General features: G+C 51.2%; 1 protein-coding gene across 1 annotated transcript in view; it reads right to left on the bottom strand.

The window, feature by feature from the left end:
- Nucleotides 1–238: 238 nt before the first annotated feature.
- The window catches only part of ITSN2 (intersectin 2), a 103,921-nt gene continuing 83,134 nt past the window's right edge, over nt 239–21,025 (bottom strand). The window contains exons 29-39 of the mRNA XM_049784465.1: nt 13,233–13,354; nt 11,724–11,830; nt 9,610–9,793; nt 8,105–8,203; nt 6,269–6,436; nt 5,761–5,973; nt 5,471–5,592; nt 5,020–5,102; nt 2,392–2,475; nt 834–1,007; nt 239–576 (exon numbers count right to left, since the gene is read on the bottom strand). Coding sequence (XP_049640422.1) covers nt 419–576; nt 834–1,007; nt 2,392–2,475; nt 5,020–5,102; nt 5,471–5,592; nt 5,761–5,973; nt 6,269–6,436; nt 8,105–8,203; nt 9,610–9,793; nt 11,724–11,830; nt 13,233–13,354 — 1,514 coding nt within the window. The 3' untranslated portion in view covers nt 239–418. The remainder of the gene's footprint in view (nt 577–833; nt 1,008–2,391; nt 2,476–5,019; nt 5,103–5,470; nt 5,593–5,760; nt 5,974–6,268; nt 6,437–8,104; nt 8,204–9,609; nt 9,794–11,723; nt 11,831–13,232; nt 13,355–21,025) is intronic.

Raw genomic sequence — 21,025 nt, forward strand, 5'->3', positions numbered from 1 at the left:
TCTTTCTTCTTCTTCTTCTTCTTCTTCTTCTTCTTCTTCTTCTTCTTCTTCTTCTTCTTCTTCTTCTTCTTCTTCTTCTTCTTCTTCTTCTTCTTCTTCTTCTTCTTCTTTTCTTTCTTCTTCTTCTTCTTCTTCTTCTTCTTCTTCTTCTTCTTCTTCTTCTTTCTTCTTCTTCTTCTTCTTCTTCTTCTTCTTCTTCTTCTTCTTCTTCTTCTTCTTCTTCTTCTTCTTCTTCTTCTTCTTCTTCTTCTTTTTTTTTTTTTTGAGACACATCCGGCAGCACTTGGGGGTTACTCCTGGCTCTGCACTCAGAAATCACTCCTGGCAGGCTCAGGGAACCACATGGGATGCCGGGGATCGAACCTGAGTTGGCCGTGTGTGAGGCAAAGGCCCCACCGCTGTGCTACCGCTCCGGCCCCTACAGGAGGTTTTTCTGCTCGAAGAGTTGCAGGTCGAAGCGGACCCAGACCTCCCCAGTAGGAACTTCGTGCAGCAGGAGCCGGCGAGTGGTCGGGCCTTTGCTCTCCTGCTCCGTCCGGATTTTGGCCACAGGCATCTCAGTGCGCCCCAGGAAATCTGGGGGAACAAACCGAGAGAAGCCCTCCTTACCCCACGGGGCCCAAGAGAATAACCAAGGAGCATCTTTGAAGATTCCTGGGAGCCTCAGGCTTGTGTTTTTCGAGGCAGCCCATCCAATGGCATGGGGGTCTCCCCACTCCTGGGTGTGTGTGTGGCAGGACCTGAGCAGCACCCCTGGTTGTCCCAGCCCGATAAAGCCAAGCACCCTAGCTCCTCCACTCCAGTGGCTTTTCGGGGCCCCAGCTAGCCCTTACCATCGGGTGAGAACTGGTCCCTGTCGAACACGGTGAGGCACAGCACGTCTTGGTGCAGGTCCTTGAGGAAGAACTGGCAGGTGAAGTTCCACTTGGGGCTGAGTGTGTCCTGGAGGGTGCGGGTGGTGTAGGTCTGGGAGCCCAGGCTGATCTCGCAGTACGGGTTGCTCTTCCCTGTGGGCCGAGGAAGGTGCGTGTCAGCCCTGCAGGGACACGAGTGGCCACCGGAGCCCGAATGGCTGCCTACGGTCTTGGTGGTCCCCAGCTGATGGGCTCATAGTGTGGGTGCAACCAAGTGGCCCTTGGTTGACTCACCCCATGCCCTCGGTGCCTGCACAAGTGTGCAGTTAGTTGCTTTTTGTTGGTTGTATTTTGGGGTGTTCTGGCCACAGCCACAGGGTGGTGCTTAAGGACCATCCTGGCTCTGTGCTCAGGAGGGACCCTGTTCAGGGCCAGGGATTGAACTCCAGGGTCTTACCCAAAGTGACCACATGCCAAAAGTGCCCTGCCTCCTGTGATATTTCTCCAGCACCTTTTTGGTTTTGGAGGGGTCATGCTTTTCTCTTTGTTTTGCCACACCCAGCAGTGCTCAGGGGTTATTCCTGGCTCTGTGTTCAGAAACTGCTCCTGGCAGGCTTGGGGGACCATATGGGATGCCGGGAATTGAACCCAGGTCTGCATGCAAGGCAAACACCCTACCACTGTGCTATCTCTCCAGGTCCAAGATAGTGTGTGTGTGTGTGTGTGTGTGTGTGTGTGTGATGCTTAAGTGTGCTTAGTGTTGTGTATGTAAATATTTTAGGGGATTATTATGTTACTGACCCTACCCTGATAGGTGATTATGCCCCACCCTAGGGTGGTACCTGATTCTGCTTCCACCATTGGGTGGTACCTGATTCTGGGGGATAAAAACAAGGGTCTGTGGAAGGTGAGAGGCTTTTGGCTGGAACTTATGCTGAGTCTTTGGACTTCAGTCTTGTCCACTGAATAAAGCTAATATTTCCACAAGCCTGACTGTCTGAGAGCTGTTTACCCGCCGTTTCACCTCAGAACTGTTGGCTGGACAGGGTGGCAGACACGTGCTCCGAGCTGGAGGGGAAAGACCTCATCCTCCATCCTTCCATCAGTCAACCGCTTCAGGGACTGACTTGCAACACTTAGGACTTAAGTGTGCTTAGTCAAGACTTAGTCTTGGCTGTGAGATCAGGGATCACTTTAGGTGGGTTTCCTTAGGGCAATATGTAGTGCCAAAGACTGACCTGATGTCAGCAGCATGCAAGGCAGTGCCTTACAACTCCTGTGTTATTTTTTGTGTTTTTTGGGGTCAGACCTGGTGATACTCAGGGATTTTCCCTGGCTCTGCACTCAGGAATTATGCCTACTGGTGCTTGGGGGACCATATGGGATGCTGGGGATCAAACCCCACGTTCTAGGCAGAGTGTCCGGGGCTGTGTGCCAGCCCACAGGGCCTATTCAATGCCACCCAGAGAGTCAAAGCTCTTAAGTCTCAGAGCCCAGAGGGGCAGTTCCTAAGCATGCACAGTGAGGAAGCAGTTACCGTTGGGTTTACAGGCTTTCAGCTCAGTGGCTTCGATGATATGCACCATCAGACGCCCGATGCCTGAAGTCTTCTGTGAGCGAGCTGTGACAGAGGAAGGTGCAGTGATGACTGTCCACACAGCCCCCCACTGTGCAGCCTCCAGCAATGACCCCTTCTTGGACCCTCAGCACCTGGAGTTAGGCCAGGCACCCCTCCAGGCCTCTCCTGCCTCCTGCTGGAATCCCAGCCATGGGGCATGAGGCAGCTCGTCCACTCCGATCACCCTCCCCTGGCTATGCAAAGAGATTTAACAGGCAACACAGGATATGTTCAGCTCTTCACAGCAGCTCCCGGTAACTGGATACAAGTCAGGCACAAGCTCCACTGTTGGCACTGCCAGGACTGGATGAGGAGGCCCTCATACAGTCCTTCCCCATGGAGGAAAAGGAGATTCTACATGGCTACAGACCCTGGAGTTTCTAAAAATCACTGCCCTGCTCTCTTACAGGCCAGCACCCCTACTGAGGACTTCCAAAAAGGCCTGAAGGATTGGGCTGAAAACTGCTCTTCTTTTTGTTTTTGGGTCACACCCGGCAGTGCTCAGGGTTACTCCTGGCAGGCATGGGGGACCATATAAGATGCCGGGATTCAAACCACCGTCCGTCTTGGATTGGCTGCGTGCAAGGCAAACACTATATTCTGCGCTATCTCTCCAGCCCTGAAAATTGCTTTTTACATAGAAAGAGATGGGACAGGAACTCAGGTGTTCAAAAATGAACAAAATGGGGGCCAGAGAGATAGCATGGAGATAAGGCGTTTGCCTTTCATGCAGAAGGGCAGTGGTTCGAATCCCGGCATCCCATATGGTCCCCTGTGCTGGCCAGGGACGATTTGAGCAAAGAGCCAGGAGTAACTTCTGAGCGCTGCTGGGTGTGACCCAAAAACCAAAAAAAAAAAGAAAAGAAATAAAGAAAAAGAAAAAAAAAAAAAAAGAACAAAATGTCTGGAGCGAAGAAGACATTACAGTGGGTAGGGTGAACCCAGCTTTGATCCCCGGCATCCTATATTGTCCCCTGAGCACTGCCAGGAGTAACCCCTGAGCACCACTAGGTGTGGCCCAAACAGTACCCTCCCCCCATAAAAGAACAAAAATTCTTTTTTTGTATGTGTGTCACACCCGGCAGTGCTTAGGGGTTACTTCTGGATCTGCACTCAGAAGTCACCCCTGGCAGGCACGGGGTGCTCGGATTCGAAGCACTGTCCTTCTGCATGCAAGACAAACATCCTACCTCCATGCTATCTCTTTAAAAATCTCATTAAAAAATTCTTTTTTAGGGGCCGGAGAGATAGCATGAAGCTAGTGCATTTGCCTTGCATGCAGAAGGTCAGTGGTTCGAATCCCAGCATCCCATATGGTCCCCTGAGCCTGCCAGGAGTGATTTCTGAGTGTAGAGCCAGGAGTAACCCCTGAGTGCTGCCGGGTGTGACCAAAAACCAAAAAAAAAAAATTCTTTTTAATGTTTAAAAAAATCTTGGGGCTACACATGCTGCTGTAAGTTCAGGGACCACTCCAGCAGTGCTAAGTATATGGTGCCGGGGATTGAACCAAGGCCACTGCATGCAATAGATGTGTCTTATCCTCTGTATGGTCTCTCCTGACTTCTCAGCACCTTCTCCGGAAGGACCCCATGTGCCCCCGACCCTCCAGGGCTCGGCATGGGACGAGCACCGAGTGACACTCTGTGGAGGTCCCAAGAACCGAACACGAAGAAAAGACACCACAATGTCTACAGACTGTGGAGCGAATCGTAAGAGCAAACATTCCCGAGCCCGATTAGGGATCATTATATGCTTTTTTGCTGACTTCCCCACAGCAGGCCCTTCAAGTACCAGTACAATCAGATTTGATTAGTAAAGGTTGGTTCACCCAGGCCTTATATTTAACAAAATAAGGGAAACCTGAACGAAAGCTATAGCTATGGCTATAGCAAGGGGAGCCAGAGCAGGGTGTAAAGTTTCAGAGACCCTGTTACTGGTAACCCCGGTAACAACAATATGTAGGGGGGATTGGACTGGATTGATAAACTGTGCTCCCAGAGGCAGGGAGGGCACAGCCCTGCACTGAGCCAATGTGTGGGTGTGTCTATAGGGCCAAGTTGCCAGGAAAGGCAAGGTTGGTATGATGGCAGGCTCAGTAGGAAAGAGGGGAGAGACACCCTGGGGGTGTTTTTTCCCTGCACCTGAAAGAGGAATGGGGCAGCAGCTGTTCAGTCACGGCTTCCGCTGGGTCCCAGGAAGAGGGGATGATGGGGACAGGGAAAGACGTAGAGGAGGGCGTAGGGCTCCAGAGAGGCCCAGGGCATGTGGGGAGATGGGGTGTCTGACTGAGGCTCTGCTGGCTGGGCCAGGGAGTGTAGGTTGAAGGACCCAATGCGTGAGTGTGGGCAGAAACCCGGCCATGGAGAAAGGTGGGCTCAGGGCTCATTCTGGGTGCCCCACTCAGTGCAGCAGGGGGGGATCTGGGGAGACCCTGAGAGGCCCAGAACAGCTGCAGGGCCAAGCCATGCACCCCAGGCCTGACCTCTGGCGTCCTCAGCTCCACCCTGGCACTGCCCCTCACTCCTGAGGCTCCCTGGCCCCGGCTACCTTGATAGGCCTTTTCCCGCTTCTTCTTTTCGGTGTCCATGTACAGCTCAGACGCCGCCTTGATCTTCTGCACCCAGGCCGTCCTGGGGAGACGCGAGCGGAGCCATTGGGGGATCCCCACGCACAGCACCCGGCCTGCAGGAGCTCTGGAGCCCTGCCCCCCAGGAAGTGCTAAACAGCCCCCAAAGCAGGCCTTGGTTTAATTGCCAGACAGCTTAACTGGGGAGTGGGTCTGAGCACAGTCCCAGTTGCTACCACCCTCGGGGCAGAGAGAGACACAGCAAAGGGCCAAATTCATAGGGGTCAGAGCAGAAAGTGAGGCGCAGGTTCTGCCTCGAGGAAGCAGGACAAGTGAGGCACCTGGCACCTCTCCACGTGGGGCCCCACCCTCGAGTTAGGCCTCTGGGATGCCTAGCAGAGGGTATGGAATGGGAGGGGACCTGACCCTGACCTCTCATTAATGTTGTCCGTGCGTAGCGTGTAGACCCGGTCGATGTGGGAGATGTGGAAGACGGGCTCATCGCTGGACGGGTCGGTGGGCAGTTTCACCAGGACCTCATTCAGGAAAATGGGCTGCAGGAAGCAGGGGAATGCTGTGAGGTCGGGCCAGGCCGGAACCCAAAGCCTGTGTCTGTCTGCTCCCATGAGGCTGGCTGGGCAATGGGGACTCGTAGGGTCTGTGGCTTGGGAGCAAGGCACAGGCCTCTGTGGGGTCCCAGGAGTTCCCCCTTCCCCGCTCACCGTCTTGTACATCCGGAGCTGTACGTTGCACTTGGCGCTGAAAAGCTTGTCAGGGCCCGAGTTGGCGAAGGGGCGGGCGGCGCAGGTGAGCAGCAGGAAGTCGTTGAAGAGCAGCGCCTGCAGCTCCTTGTGGCTCTTGGTCTTGTACAGCTTCCCGCTATGCAGCAGCTTCCGCGGGCCCAGGCAGTTGGTGAGGGAGTTGAAGATCAGTTGCTAGAGAGAGAGAGAAATAAGAGTCAGAGAGGAGGGAAGGAAGGATGGCAGCGTGAGTCTTAGCACACACAGCCTGGAGAATTTCACCTGTTGACCCACCCAGCATGGAATCTTCTAGGTGCGCCTGGAAGGAGTCCATCTAAGCATGGGCCCTCCCTTCCTGTCAAACCTCAGTTCCAGCTTGTGAAGGATGACAACAACTTGTCCCCCTAAAGAACAGCCAGATCCCCATCGGAAGGGAGAAGGGGGCTGCACAGACACTGCTGTCCACCCCCAGCACCCTCCAGCTGCTCACCTCGGCCAGCCCGTCACACTGCACGTGCGCCTGGATCCATTCCAGCCGGTCTGAGTTCTCCTTCTCCCTCACGCCCTCGTTGACTTGGGAGCACAGCTCCTCGGCCTGCTCCAGGGCCAGCTTCAGGGATGAGTGGTCCACATGACTCTCTGGGGTGTTGTCCAGGATCTGCAAGGGAGCTGGGTCACGTGGGGTGCAGTGAGGCGCACCCTATGGTGGGGAGCACCGCACTGGGTCTGCCCCTCAGGGAGCTGATCTTCTTGCCTGTCCTGGGAGTTCCTGGGCAGCAGAGTCTGGGCACCTCACTGAGCTGCCATCTGACACGATGCCAGCTCCTGCTACTAAATTCACCAAGTGTCCTCAGACGGGTTGCCTGAAGCCTTGCTGGCCTCTGAGCATGGGGGGAGTGATGGCTCAAAGAATGGGAGAGGGAGGTTGCTCTTCAGGCCTGTGCTCCCCTCGGACACATCTCTCTCTTTGCTGCAGCTATGTCTGGTTCTTATCTTTTTTCCTTACCCTGGAGAAGACCATGTCCGCTCCTGACAGTATATTTCACTTCCCTCACATCTTTCTAAGTAACTTCTGTTTGGTTAAAAATTATTTTCCTGCAATGGACTCATGCAAATATTATATTCTAAAAATTGAAAAAAATATAAAATTATTTCATGGTGGGGCCAGAGCGGTGTCGCAAGGTGTAAGGCATCTGCCTTGTGTGCGCTAGCTTAGGATGGACCGTGGTTTGATCCGCCGGCATCCTATATGGTCCCCCAAGCCAGGAGCAATTTCTGAGTGCATAGCCAGAAGTAACGCTTGAGCGTCACCGGGTATGGCTCAAAACCCCCCCAAAATATATTTTATGGGGGCTGGAGCGATTAGGTAGGGTAGGTCATTTGCTTGGCATGCGGCCAACCTGGGTTCAATCCCTGGCATCCCATATGGTCCCCCATGCCTGCCAGGTGTGATTTCTGAGTACAGAGTTTGAGTAACCCCTGAGTACGCCAGATGTGGCCAACCAAAAAAACCAAATAGCAGCAACAACACAAAACTATTTTATGGTTTTTGATCTATAAAAAATTCGGAACAGCAATGACTTCCCCCTTCCCAGGAAGTCTGAGATGAAATACATCCGGAGCCTGTAGGGAAAACATTCCATTCATTCTGTGGTGACAGGGCAAGAGGACAGAGTCCAGAGCATAGCCCTGTGTGGTCACTAGTAGTGAAACCCAACAGGGAGACCCATCTCTTACCCCAGTCATTGGGCTCACAGTTCTGCTTACGATCCCCAAATGGGACGACACCCCGAAAGCCTATAATTTCCCTAAATGTTATCTGGGTGGTGAATGTGGCTGGCTGGATGCTCTGCCTGTGACTCCCCAGAGTGACTCTCCATGGGTTTGTGTATGGGGGGTGGTCCCAGCTTTCTGGGGTGTCATGGTATGGATAGAATTTGAATTCCTTTCTGAATCTGACGAACTTCTGAAAGAAGTGTGTGACGGGGGTCCGTGGGTGAGTGCAGTTCACTCATGTCTACTAGTGCCAACCCAAACACCAACGTTTATGCCAAGCTCTGGGGAAGGGTACAGAGAGGAAGTACTGCTGGGGCCTCCTAAGACATGGGGGGAAAGGAGAGAAAGGGCTTTGTGGGCAGAGAGGCCAGAGTGCAGAAGCTGCCCTGGACTCCAGATATCTCGGATAGCCACTGTGTCCAAGACTCACTGGTGCTTGAGGCTAGGGCTCTTTCCAGGCAAGTGGGGGACAGGCTGCTCGAGGACCCCAGTGGCCCCTTTAAAGATCTGCCCCAGGGTCCAGGTGATGTGGACTGGGCCCTGCACTCACGCTGCGTATGAGGAGTGGGTAGCGCGTGATCCTCTGCATGGGCTTGAGCAGGAAGCTAGACAGCGGCATCCCCTTGCAGCGTGGGTCCGAGGCCAGTTTCTGGAGGAGATAAGGTGAGGCGCTGGGGGAGGGTGCTGGAAACCTCACCCCCAGGGCTCCAAGCATTCCGGGACGCACACCTCCTCCCAACCTTCACACCCAGACCTCTCCCCGCCTGCCCCTCCTTTCCTTCCCTCCACTGGACAGGGACACTGGGTCCCCCCGCATGCATGTTCCAGGGGTTCACTTCTCTCCAGGACAACTGTGTCTGCCACACCACATAGGCACTGGCACCTGGAGCCTCCATCCTAGTCAACTCTGCCCGAGACCCCTTAATGCCAGCCCCAATTCCTCTGCTTCCAGCCCTGGCTCTATACACTCACTACCCAGGAGTCACCCCTGAGGCTCAAATAGTGGTGCCACCTCTCTGCCTGCCCGGCCCACTGTCCCCGCACACGCTCCTTTGCTTCAGATTCTTATTTCTGTTATTAGTCAGTCCCAGGGATCAAACCAGGGCCTCACACATACAAGCAAATAAGTGCCCCCAAGCACCTGTTCACTTCATCATTTCCTTCTTTCAGATTTTGGGGTCACTCACACCTGATTGGAGTGCTTGGGGGCTACCTCCGCTCTGTGTGGGAAGGTCACTCTGAGAGGTTGCTCCCAGGGAAGCTTGGGGACCGCATGGTGCTCAGGCTCTACATGCAAAGCGGCAGCATTGTTTATCGAGCCCTCCCTGGTTTTAAGTTCTGTTTCTGGGGATGTTTTTTAGTTTTTGGGTCACACTCGGCAATGCTCAGAATTTACTCTTGCCTCTGCGCTCAGAAATGCCTCATGGCAGGGCTCAGGGGAATATATGGGATATCATGGAGCTGAACCAGGGATGGCCACGTGCAAGGTTAAGTGTTCACCTGCAGGACTGTCTCTCTGGTCCTTCAGTTGTTTAATCTCATTGCATCTGATGCACTATTTTATATTTTCTCTGGAGTAAGATTGGTAAAAAATTTAAAAATGAACATTCTGGATGTATTTTTTGGAAAATACAAAGCCTTAAGAGAACCAATGCTGTAGGCGCTAGAGAGTTAATTTAGTACAGTGGAGAAGGCACTGGCCTTGCATGTCGCCAACCCCACTTCAGCCCCTGGCATTATTTTCGGTTACAGAGAACAGCTAAGAATCCCTGCAGCACAGACAGGGATAAAACCTGAGCACAGTCAGGCTGTTATTCCAGAACCAAACCAAACAGACGCAGCACAAACACCGCAATTGGAGCCATATGTGGAAAATCCTCCTCCTCTCAGTGCTGGAGAGAACTCGGCCATGTGCTCAGCCAGCCTGGCTTGGCCAGACTTGTTTTCTCTGGAAAAGCAAGGGGCTCCTGTTCCTCATAGCACGGGCTGCCTGACAGGCTCTGAGTCCTCACCTGCAGCTTGTGTGGAAGAAATTGTGAGGCCCACACGAGTTACCTTGAGGAACTCCTTGAAGTCGGCATCCTCGTCCGTCTTCTGCTGCAGCAGTGCTGCCCCGTTGAGCTGGCAGCTGCAGAAGCGGATGTAGGGCTGCATGTGTGCCAACTCGGCTGCCAAGATGTCCCCGATCATCTGTACAGGCATCTTCTCACCTCCCGTCTTCTTCCGCACCCGCAGGGCCCTGCCACACAGCAGCTGTCACTTACCTGTGTTTTTGCTGGTGGTTACTCCTGGCTCTGCTGCACTCAGGAATGACTCTATTTTTCTTACCATAAGATGCCCCTCCCCCCCAAGTGTGTCTTATGGAGCAAATGCCACCTGGAGTTGAAGTCTGAGTGCAGGGAAGGAGAGCATCTAAAAACTATGTGTGTCTTATGGTCAGGTGCATCTTATAGAGTGAAAAATATGGTACTCCTGGCAGTGCTTGGGGAACCGTAAGGGATGCCAGGGATCGAGCCCGGGTTGGCTATGTACAAGGCAAGCACTTTCCCCACTGTGATTCACCTTCACCGATGGGAAAGTGCTCTGGAAACAAGGGGAGATTGTCCAGGGATGAAAGCTTCATGGGAGGGAAGCAGTGGGGGATCCTAACACACACCCTGAAGCTCAAGCAAAAGCTGTGTAGGCCATGTGGACCCAGGGAAAAGTCTCACTCACTTCCGTTCCCTTTGACAACTGCTAACTGAGTCTTGGCTGAGTTTGCATACTCAGTTCCCCACCAGGGAGCTGGAGCCATGGAGGAGTGGAGGCAGTACGTGCACCCAGGAAAGGCACTGAGGTGTGGGAGACCTAGCATCCCACATATCAAAGGAACTCTGAATGAATTTTCCACCACCTGATTCAAGCCATAAAGTTTGCATAGCCCCGAGCCAAAAGGAAACTCTGCAAATAAATTTAGCCCAGCACACAGAATCTGGCTTAACCAGATTCCTTAACCTTTCCATGGAACCTGTTTTTGTAACTGCTCTCAAGCATGTAGTTATAGATAGGTTTTTGTAAGGTTTAAACTGTGATCCTTACTGCTTGCACAAAAGAAAGATCTAAATGAAAAATAGGCTAAACAAAAAATTGTATTTGCGTAAATATCAATTAGCTATTTGTTTAAAGATTTGCTTCCCCTCCCCCCATCCTGCCAGGTTCCTCTTTATCCTTCCCGCCATCAAAATGTGTTTATGCTCCCATTGGTTAAAATTGTTGTACTTGTACAAATCTGATTGGTTTATGTTTCAATCCTATGTTACTACCCCTCCCACAGGAGCAGGGCATAAAAACCCTGCTCTCCCCTCATTAAAGCCTCTTGACTGGAATACACCTTGAGCGTCTTACTAACTTCTGCAGCTTAATTTTTTAGGTGTTCACAAAAGAGCTTAACACTCGCGAATTATTTGTAGCTGCTTTCTGCCTTCTGTCCCGGTTGAGAGAAAGCTGCTGGCCAGAATTCTCTCCCAGTAAAGGACAGGAGCAGAGGCAGTTATACTGAGGCCCCAGGGGACATACAGTTTCAGCCACCTCCAGGCCTAACGGGCAAACTGTCCCAGAAACAAAATTCCTGCAACTGCCCATCCTGCTGGCCAAACTGGGCCCACGATGAGCTGCGCTTCTCTGCTTATTCTGGCTTCTAGCTAGTCTGGGGTCTGCTGCTAACCATTATGTGCTTTTCTTTGATCACAGAATTTTCCTTGTCACATGGCTTTACGTTCTTCAAGATGAAGCAGTTTATGGTTTCAGGGCATGCCATAAAATGATAGTAGAACAGGGGCCTGGGAATATAGTACAGCAGGAAAGGTGTTTACCTTGCACAGGGTTGGACCATATGGTCAACTGAGCACCAACAGGTGTGATCCCTGAGCACTGTCAGATGTGGTTCAAAAACAAACAAAAAAATGATAACAGGGGCCAGAGAGATAACACAGAAGGTAGGATGTTTGCCTGACATTGGCGGACCTGGGTTCAATCCTTGGCATCCTATAGAGTCTCCAGAGCCTGCCAGGAGTAAGTAACCTGAGTGCTACTGGGTGTGGCCCCCCAAAAGATAAAAAACAGAAGTGCAGAAAATGGCTGAATGCTTGGGGCTGGAGGTGCCAGTGGCAAGGCCAGTGTGCCCAACTCACTTGAGTAGCTTCGTGTTGGACATAATAAGTTCCTTCCAGTTCACAAAGATCAAGGCCGTTTCTCCTTCCGCGAGGAAGCCTGACTCCGCCATTGGTTTCTGGAAAACCTAAATACAAAACACATGCAAACAAGACAGGGTATGAATGGATGGCCCCAAATCACACACCAAATCTCAACAAGCATGTTTTAAAAAATTTCTATGCTTGTGAAACCTAGATGCCTCATTTCCCTCCAGTCTCTGAACCGCTGTCAAGGGCAAGTCTAGGCAGCAGCCTGAGAATGAAATGGGAGAGTCTAAGGGCAACCTCCAGGGCTGTTTCAGAGGTGATTGTGCCCTCCACATATAGCGCCAAGCCTGCAGGACTGAGGAAGCAAACCTGGCCAAGTCCTCAGCACTCTGGAAGCAACCAGAAACAGAGGCAGAAGGTCCAAGCACAGCAACAGAATTTCAGAAATGGATTCCACCTCCAGGGATTAGTTTGTTTTTTGTTTGTGGGCCCCAGATGGTCTAACTCCTGGCTCTGCGCTTAGGGAACTCCTGGTGGTGCTTGGGGCATCATATGGGATGCCGGAATTCAAACTGGGGAATACAAAGCAAGTGCCTTCCCCACTGTGCCACCGCTTGGGCTCCTGGTAGCATTTCTGGGGGCAATGGTGAAGAAGTGCGAGTGTCCCCTCGTGTCTCTCTCATTCACTCTGAGGTGTTCCCCAGCTCTCCCACCTCATTTTGCCTGTGACTTCCAGGCCAATGGCCCACATCTGTGTTTTGACGTGATTTGTGTCTGAAGCAGCGGATGTTCTAGTTCAGCGCTCCCTTTCCTCTCGAGTCAATGTGTCATGGCCCTCAGCTGAGGGAACCACTTTTAAGGAGTCACTTTAAGGGCGAGCAGGTGAACCCACAGCCCAGCAGATGTGGCTGGTGGTACGGTGCCCTGGGTGCCAGTGCAAGGAGCTGAGACTGTGCCAACCAAGGCTGCTGCTCCACCGGCACAGGCTGGACGGGCCAGACCCAGAAACCAGCTTCTCTCACAGGACCCTGTCCCGGACTGTTGGTGGGCAGTGTTCGTCCCCCAACAAGGCGAGGGGCACTTGTGAGTAAAGCCTGTGTCTCCTGACACAGACATGGCTATGCAGCTGCCCCTCCTTGTGGAAGGAGCAGAGCTGGGAGGGGTCCCGGGGAAAGCTGAAGGAGCTCAGGGGCTTCAGCAGCTCCTGCTAGTCCAGCCCTGACCAGAGTGGGGGATCACACCCCTCTGCTGGCCAGATTCGAGCAGGGTCCGGCCCTGTGCCACCTCCGACCAGTCACTTTATCACTTAAGCCTACCTTGCGGAGGGGGTGGTGTCTCTGCAACACCCCACCTCTGTGCTTCTACTAGCCCGAGGATGGGCCTGCATGAGAGAATGGGTGGTAGGTGCGATGTCCAGGCCCTCCAAAAAGAGGGGTGTGTGTTTGTGTGTGTGTTCCAGGGGTCCCGTCATAGGCCGCACCCCAACCTCGCCACACTAACCTCCACCACCAGCTGCAAGTCGCTCACATAGCGCTCCTCGGTCTGGATCAGCTCGTGGATGTAGCCCTGCCGCTTGCGCTCCATGGGCTGCATCGTGTCCAGGGACTGCAGGTCGGCACACCCTGTGAGGAGAGGGCGAGTTACTGAGCAAGGGGGAGCAAGGGAGTTGTGCCCAGTCCACCCCTGCTTTCCCCCAGCATGCAAAGAGCCGGCCCCGTGGGCCTCCTGGTGCGTGACTTCCGGAATCAAGCAGGAATCGGGGAGCTGGACCTGCGGGGCACTCTTGAGGGAATCCCTGCTCAACTCCCTTCTCTGGGGTTCTCAAAGACCGAATCATGAACCAAACCTGCGCAGAAGCCCTGCAGATCCCCAGTGCGGATCATGGGCCATGCGCAGACACGCTCTTCTGGCCCACTGGGGGAGTTTTATCCGGGGAAAGACTTGCTTAGCTATGATTTTGGGGGCAGTGTAATCTTTTGTGGGGGGTCTTCCTGGTGAATGCTGGGCCAAGGGTGCAGCACTATTTCACACCTACGTGATGCTCAAGGGCTACACCTGGTGATTTTTGAGGGCCCATGTTACTGGGAATCAAAGTCCACCGGCTATGTATTAGGCAAGTGCCTTATCCTCAGCCTATCTCCCCAGCCCCAGAGAGAACACAGAGCAGTGGAGACAACAGAAAAACTCCTGAAGTGGGAGAAGCAAGGAGAATATTTTTTTAAATTCATTATTTTTTCTTTTGGGGGGAATTCCTGGTGGTGTTCAGGGTCTACTCTCAGGCAAGGAATTTGCGGGGATCATCTGGTGCAGGGGTCATGCCTGGGGTTCCTCCTGCTAAGCTAGAGAGATAACACAGTCAGAGGGTGCTTGTCTTGCACACAGTCACCCCAGGTTCAATCTCCTGCATCCCTTATAGTCCCCGAACACTGTCAGGAGTAACTGCTGAGTGCAAAGCCAAAAGCCAAAAAACCCCTGAGCACTGCTGAGTGTGGACCCCTAAAAAGTATGCAATACACTCCAACTATTTTTTGTGTGGGGGAACCACATTTGGTGGCACTCAGGGGTTATTCCTGGCTCTACGCTCAGAAATCGCCTCTGGCAGGCTGGGGGATCATATGGTATGCTGGGAATCGAACTAGGGTCCATCCTGGGCCAGCCACATGCAAGGCAAATGCCCTACCACTGAGCTATCACTCCAGCCCTTGAACTCCAACTCCTAAGTATCTCCTCAGCACCCTGGATTGGGGGTTCTTGAGGTGAGAGAGAGAGAGCTCAATGGCTGACTTCAGGCTTGAAGTGGGAGGCCTGGGTTTGGTCCCTTGTCCCACTTATAGTTCCCGAAGCACAGTCAGGAGAGGCTCCTGAGCACTGTTAGTGTGACCCCCAAACTAAAAACTAGATAAAAAAGAAATGAACAGGGGGGGGGGGATGGCGAAGTGGCGCTAGAGGTAAGGTGTCTGCCTTGCAAGCGCTAGACCGAGGTTCGATCCCCCGGCGTCCCATATGGGCCTTCCAAGCCAGGGGTGATTTCTGAGCGCTTAGCCAGTAGTAACCCCTGAGCATCAAACGGGTGTGGCCCAAAAAAAAAAAAAAAAAAAAAAAAAAACCAAAAAAAAAACAAACCAGAGGGCCTCTTTCTGACTGCCGTGGAGGTTTTGTTATTGGTTACAGAAATGTGCTGACAGTCCTCACTCAGAGACTGTTGGTTTTTCATGTACACCTTGCCACCAACTGGAAGGAAACTTCTCCCACAGTCAGACACAGATGGAGCCAGGAGGGTTCAGTTAGGTCAAATGAACATGAGCTTATGGGGAACCATTTTATTCTGTTCTGCTTGACCTGGGAGCCCCTACAGGGCTGACCCAGGTCCTGCCAGACTGCCAGGGTAGAGATGAGGGCAGGATGCTTGTGGAGATGGCCCACCCTGAGTGATAGCACAAAAGGATTCTGACCTCTCTCAGTTGACTCAGATGAAGTTCCTGCTATTGGCTTACAACTTTAGCTCTAGAAGTTTTCCAGCATCTGCCTAAAACATGCTTGTGTTTGAGCCCCTTACATGGAGTCCAGGTCTGTGGAGCTGCTCTGGCCTCAGCCAGGCATTGACATGAATGGGCCCACCACCCTGCCATAGCACCCCACAGGCATGGAGGCTTTCCAGAGGTTCTGTCCTCAACTGATGTTTCTTATTTTCTGAGGCTCGAATGTATACATTGCTGGCTTATCTGAGTTTTTGTTTTGATTAGTTTTGGGGTAGGAGGTGCTCAGGGGTTACTCCTGGTTCCACATTCAGGAATCACTCCTGTTGGTGTCCAGGGGACCACATGGAATGCCAGGGATTAAACTCAGGTTGCTGTGTGCAAGGCAAACGCCCTCCCTGCTGTGGCTATCGCTTTGACCTCAACAGGCTGCTGGCTTGATCAGGATGAATGTAGGGACTGGTTTGTACTTCCCCCAAATCCAGTCCTTGGCTCTCACTGTGTTCTGACCCAAATCTCACCTTGCCTCTGCCCTATTGCTCTCATGTGCCGATATTCTTAGCTTGATGTCAACAAATGATGCTCGGCTCTTTCACTCTGTTTCTCTAAGTCCTCCTGGGTCTGGACTCCTGCTCCCCACCAAATCTTTATCCTTGGGGGTTTCTGCTTGTCTTCGTGGTTTCCCCCAGGCTAAAATGATGAAGTGTCACCCTCTATACCCTTAAGTAGAGAGGCTCCTTCTGTTAGTCCAGCTCCCTGCTGACAATTTGACATCTGCCAGATGTTCCACTCAAGGAAAAGCCCTCAGCTCTTCCTGACCCTTCCCTAACTGGGGGCACCCCGGCAGTGCCAGGCAGCATGTGGATGCCAGACTTATTTCCCAAACAAACAGAAGAGAATCTATAATGATTAGATCCAGAGAAACCAAGTCCACCTGAGAGTATTCTGCAAATACAAGGCAGAGGCAGCAAGGAACAAACAGGGTAAAGATGAAACACACACGACATGCAGGCGATGCTCGCTAGCTCCAGTGAAGGTAAGAGGCTAAAGCTGTCTTTTAATAGAGACAAAGAGAGACTGGGCAAGGGATGTGCTTATGTGGGAGGCCTGGGTCTCAGGCCCAGCACCGTTGGTTCCCCAAGCACAGTGTGACCCCAAAACAGAACAAACAAAAGATAGCCTTAAATAGATTTTTTTTTTGGGGGGGGGATAACCATACTCGGTGATGCTCAAAGATTACTCCTGGCTCTGCACTCAGAGAGCACCTCTGGCAGTGCTCGGGGGACCATATGGGATGCCAGAGATTGAACCCTGGGTTGGCTGTGTGCAAAGCAAGAGCCCTCCCTACTGTACTATGAATCCAGCAGCCCCTCTCGAAGGGGTTTAAAAAATTTAGCTCTGTGCTCCTTAGAGTGACCTGGACACCACAGAGGGGACTGTGCTGAGTGAAGTCAGCTGGAAAGGACAGATACAGAAATGACCTTTCACATGTGGGATTTACTCAGCCAGGTAGCAGCACAAGAACAGAGGCAACACAATAAGAGAACTGATGTGTGTGTGTGTGTGTGTGTGTGTGTGTGTGTAGGTTGAAAAGTGGGTTCTTGGGAGTCTGGTGGTAGGTGTGATGTTGGACTCAAATACATGGGAAATTATCAGTAACAGTGATCTTCATCACAACCTCAATCAAGTTAAAAAGTGAGGCCTCCCCCTCCAAAAAAAAAAAAAAAACAAAAAACAAAAAAAGAAAGAAAAGTGAAGAACAAGCAGGAGAGATAGCACAGTGGTTGGACATTTGCCTTGCATGAAGACAACCCAGGATGGACCCAGGTTTGATTCCCAGCATCCCATATGGTCCCACAAGCCTGCCAGGAGCGATGAGTACAGAGCCAGAAATAACCCCTGAGCACTGCCGAATGTGTCATCCCCCCAAAAAATATGTGAAGAACAAAGCCAAACACAAACTACATGCCATGATGCTTGGAAACAAATGTCCTCGGTTGCGGAGCAGTAAGGAGAAGCCAGCAGGAGAGCCTGAGAGGAGAGTGGGCGCTGGAGATTCCCGTGAAGAACAGTGACTAATCCCATGGGCTGAGTGTCGCTGTGACTGTGTGCAGCTCAGAGGTGAAACCATGCTGGGCCCTGCGCCCAGAGAAACGGGCAGCCAAGATCACATGGGACTCTGGAGTGAGACTAAACAAGGGGCTCAGATGACCATGCAGGACACCTGCTCTGAAAGCTTCTGAGGGCAATGAGATCTTCCTGTTTGGCAGACAGAGCTGTACCCACCGTGAAGCCACACACTTGTGATTTTGTTCCTATGCATTACATTATTTTTATTTATTTTTCTGGTTTTTGGGCTACACCCGGCAACGTTCAGGGGTTACTCCTGGCTCTGTGCTGAGAAATCACTCCTGGCATACTCAGGAGACTATATGGGACGCCAGGATTTGAACCACCATCCTTCTGGCAAATGCCCTACCTCCATACTATCTCTCAGGCCCCAAGTGACATCATTTTTTTTTCTTTCAGTTTTTGTGTCACACCGGGCATCGCTCAGGGGTTACTCCTGGCTTTAAGCTCAGAAATCGCTCCTGATGGGCCTGGAGAGACAGCACAGCGGCATTTGCCTTGCAAGCAGCCGATCCAGAACCAAAGGTGGTTGGTTTGAATCCCGGTGTCCCATATGGTCCCCTGTGCCTGCCAGGAGCTATTTCTGAGCAGACAGCCAGGAGTAACCCCTGAGCATTGCCGGGTGTGGCCCAAAAACCAAAACCAAAACCAAAAAAAAAAAAAAAAAAAAAAAGAAATCGCTCCTGGCAGGCTCGGGGGACCATATGGGATGCCGGGATTCAAACCACTGTCCTTCTGCATGCAAGGTAAACGCCTTACCTCCATACTATCTCTCCGGCCCCAAGTTACATCATTTTTTTTTTTTTTGGTTTTTGGGTCACACCCAGCGGTGCTCAGAGGTTACTCCTGGCTGTCTGCTCAGAAATAGCTCCTGGCAGGCACAGGGGACCATATGGGACACCGGGATTCGAACCAACCACCTTTGGTCCTGGATCGGCTGCTTGCAAGGCAAACACCGCTGTGCTATCTCTCCGGGCCCAAGTTACATCATTTTTTTTTTTTTGGGGTTTTTGGGCCACACCCGGCATTGCTCAGGGGTTACTCCTGGCTGTCTGCTCAGAAATAGCTCCTGGCAGGCATGGGGGACCATATGGGACACCGGGATTCGAACCAACCACCTTTGGTCCTGGATCAGCTGCTTGCAAGGCAAACACCGCTGTGCTATCTCTCCGGGCCCAAGTTACATCATTTTTAAGTGAAGCTGACAACTCTTGAGTTGGACAGACTACTGAGAGTAGGGGACTTGCACACAGCAGTCTGGTTCGATCTTTGGTATGATACTGAATCTCTGAACATTGACAGAGGTCAGTTTTGAGCACTGCTGGGTGCGTGTGGGCTCAAACCAAAGGAAATTGATTTCACTTTATTTACTTATTGGGGACGTCTGATGGTGCTCAGGGGTTACTCCTGGCTCTAAACTCAGGAATTACTCTTGGCAGGCTCAATTGAACCATGAGACACTGGAGATCTAGCCTGGGTTAGCTGTGTGCAAGGCAAATGCCCTATCTGCTATTGTTCTGGCCCTGAAAATTATCTTATATTTAAACCAAAGTGAAGTAACCAAACTAAAAAAAAAATAAAAGAAAACAATCTCTTGTGTTCTTTGCTGGCCCCGTCAGGTTCTAAGTCAGGTGTGTTTGCTGGTTTGAGTATAGGCTGTCACCTGGTACTGCAATCTATCAGAACACAAAATAGATGATCTAAAAACAGAAATGTTCTGGCACTTCGCTTCTGCATGTGACACTGTTACAAAGGCAAGTGGACAGGAGAACTTAATTACCTTTAGTCTGAATTTGGATCTACGGTCAAAGGTCTCCAGTTTAAAAGTAAGCAAACCCCTGGTAATGGCAGACAAAAGAGGTCTCAGCTGTGCTGAACTCAATGGGGGAAGCTAGTGAGTTGGTTGGGAAGGTGAAGAAAAGAAGGTACAGAAATTCCCCCAGAGGTGGATCTTGGCTCAATTTCCAACTCTGCTGCTTATTAACTCTGAGACACATTCAAGTGCTGAATTATGCAGTTTAGTGTGTGTTTGCTGGTTTTCTAATATTTCTAATATTTGTGTGCCAGACATGGGAGTGGGGCTTCCTAACTCCTGTTTCATCCATGATGCAGGCCTTAATCCTTTTTCTACAGATGAGATGAAGGCTTGGAGACTCAGTGCAACTGCCCGATAAGCTCAGGTCAGCTTCTCTCTGACCCTGACTACTGCCCTTGACAAAAATAGCTTTAGGGTGTCTCTCTTAAAGACACTTTTCACCCTCTACAATTGTGCTTATCGAAACATTAAAATATGACAAATAGGGGCCGGAGCGGTGGCGCAGCGGTAGGATGTTTGCCTTGCATGTTGCTGACCTAGAACGAAATGTAGTTCGGTCCCCCGGTGTCCCATAAGGTTCCCCAAGCCAGGAGCGATTTCTGAATGCATAACCAGGAGTAACCCGAGTGTCACCGGGTATAGCCCAAAACTCAAAAACAAACAAATAACAACAACAAAAAAAGAAAACAAAACCATGACAAATAGCCAGCACATCCATGAGAAGACACTCAGCACTGTTAGACATTAAGGGACTGTAGAACAAATCATAGCGTAACCACAGGACAGGGGTATGTAAGGCATCAGCCTTACATATGGCCAAAACCCTGGTTACAGAGCCAAGGAGTGAGCTCTGCCAGGAGTGATCCTCAAACCCCCACAATCACAGAATCACAAGTGTTGGTGAAGATGTGTACTGTTGGGGGAAGAGAAATGGTGGAGCTTTGGGGCTGCAGAGATAGTTAATGGGTAGGAGTTGCCCTTGAACATGGCAGACCTGGGTTCCACCTGGGACATCCCATAGGATCCCTCAGAGCCAACCAGAAGTGATCCCTGAGCACATCCAGGAATAAGCTCTGAGCATCACCAGGTGTGGACCCCAAACAAAAAACAAACAAGCAAAACCCAAAGAACAAAATGAAATAAGAAATGGTACAGCTTTGATGGAGTCTGGCAGTTTCAAAGTGAAAGATAGAGATCACCCTTTGACTAGGAGGGTCTGCTCCTACATAAGAACTCAAGATAAATCCAGGTGTGTGTGTCCTCGAAGGATCTCAAACACAAATGCCCATAGCAGGTTTTTCACAATATAACCGAAGTAGACATAAACCAAATGCCCACTAGATATGGAAAAAAAGAAGGGAAGCATGCAGAGAATGGACTATTTCGTCATAAAAGAAATGTAGTAGCCAAACCAGAGTAACATACCTAAATGCAATGGGGGTTCAGCTCAGGTAGAGCTTTGGCCTGTGTGTATCAATCCTGAGTTGCCTCCCAAACTAATTCCCAGTCCCCAAGCTTTTGTACTTGGCCTTCACTCTCTCTGTTCTGTGTCACTCTAATTCTCTCTCCTCTCCAAGCCCCAACCCCCCTCTCTAAGTCCCACATTCTCCATATAATTAGTATCCTCCTGCAATAAAGCTATTTTACTAGAGTAAAATAGAAACCAAAACACAAAACAGGAATAAAATATGAACCAGAGCACCTTGAAAACATTTTATGAGGTAAGTCCATTAAACCATCCACATACTTTATGATTCTATTTATATGACAGAAAGGGTCAGAACAAATGAGATTTTTAGTAGCCGCCAAGGGCAAAACCGAGAGGGGTCTGGGGATAGGAGGAGGGGATAAGGCTTATTATTTTTTTTGGA

The sequence above is a fragment of the Suncus etruscus genome, chromosome 12, assembly GCF_024139225.1.
Source record: "Suncus etruscus isolate mSunEtr1 chromosome 12, mSunEtr1.pri.cur, whole genome shotgun sequence".
NCBI lineage: Eukaryota > Metazoa > Chordata > Mammalia > Eulipotyphla > Soricidae > Suncus > Suncus etruscus.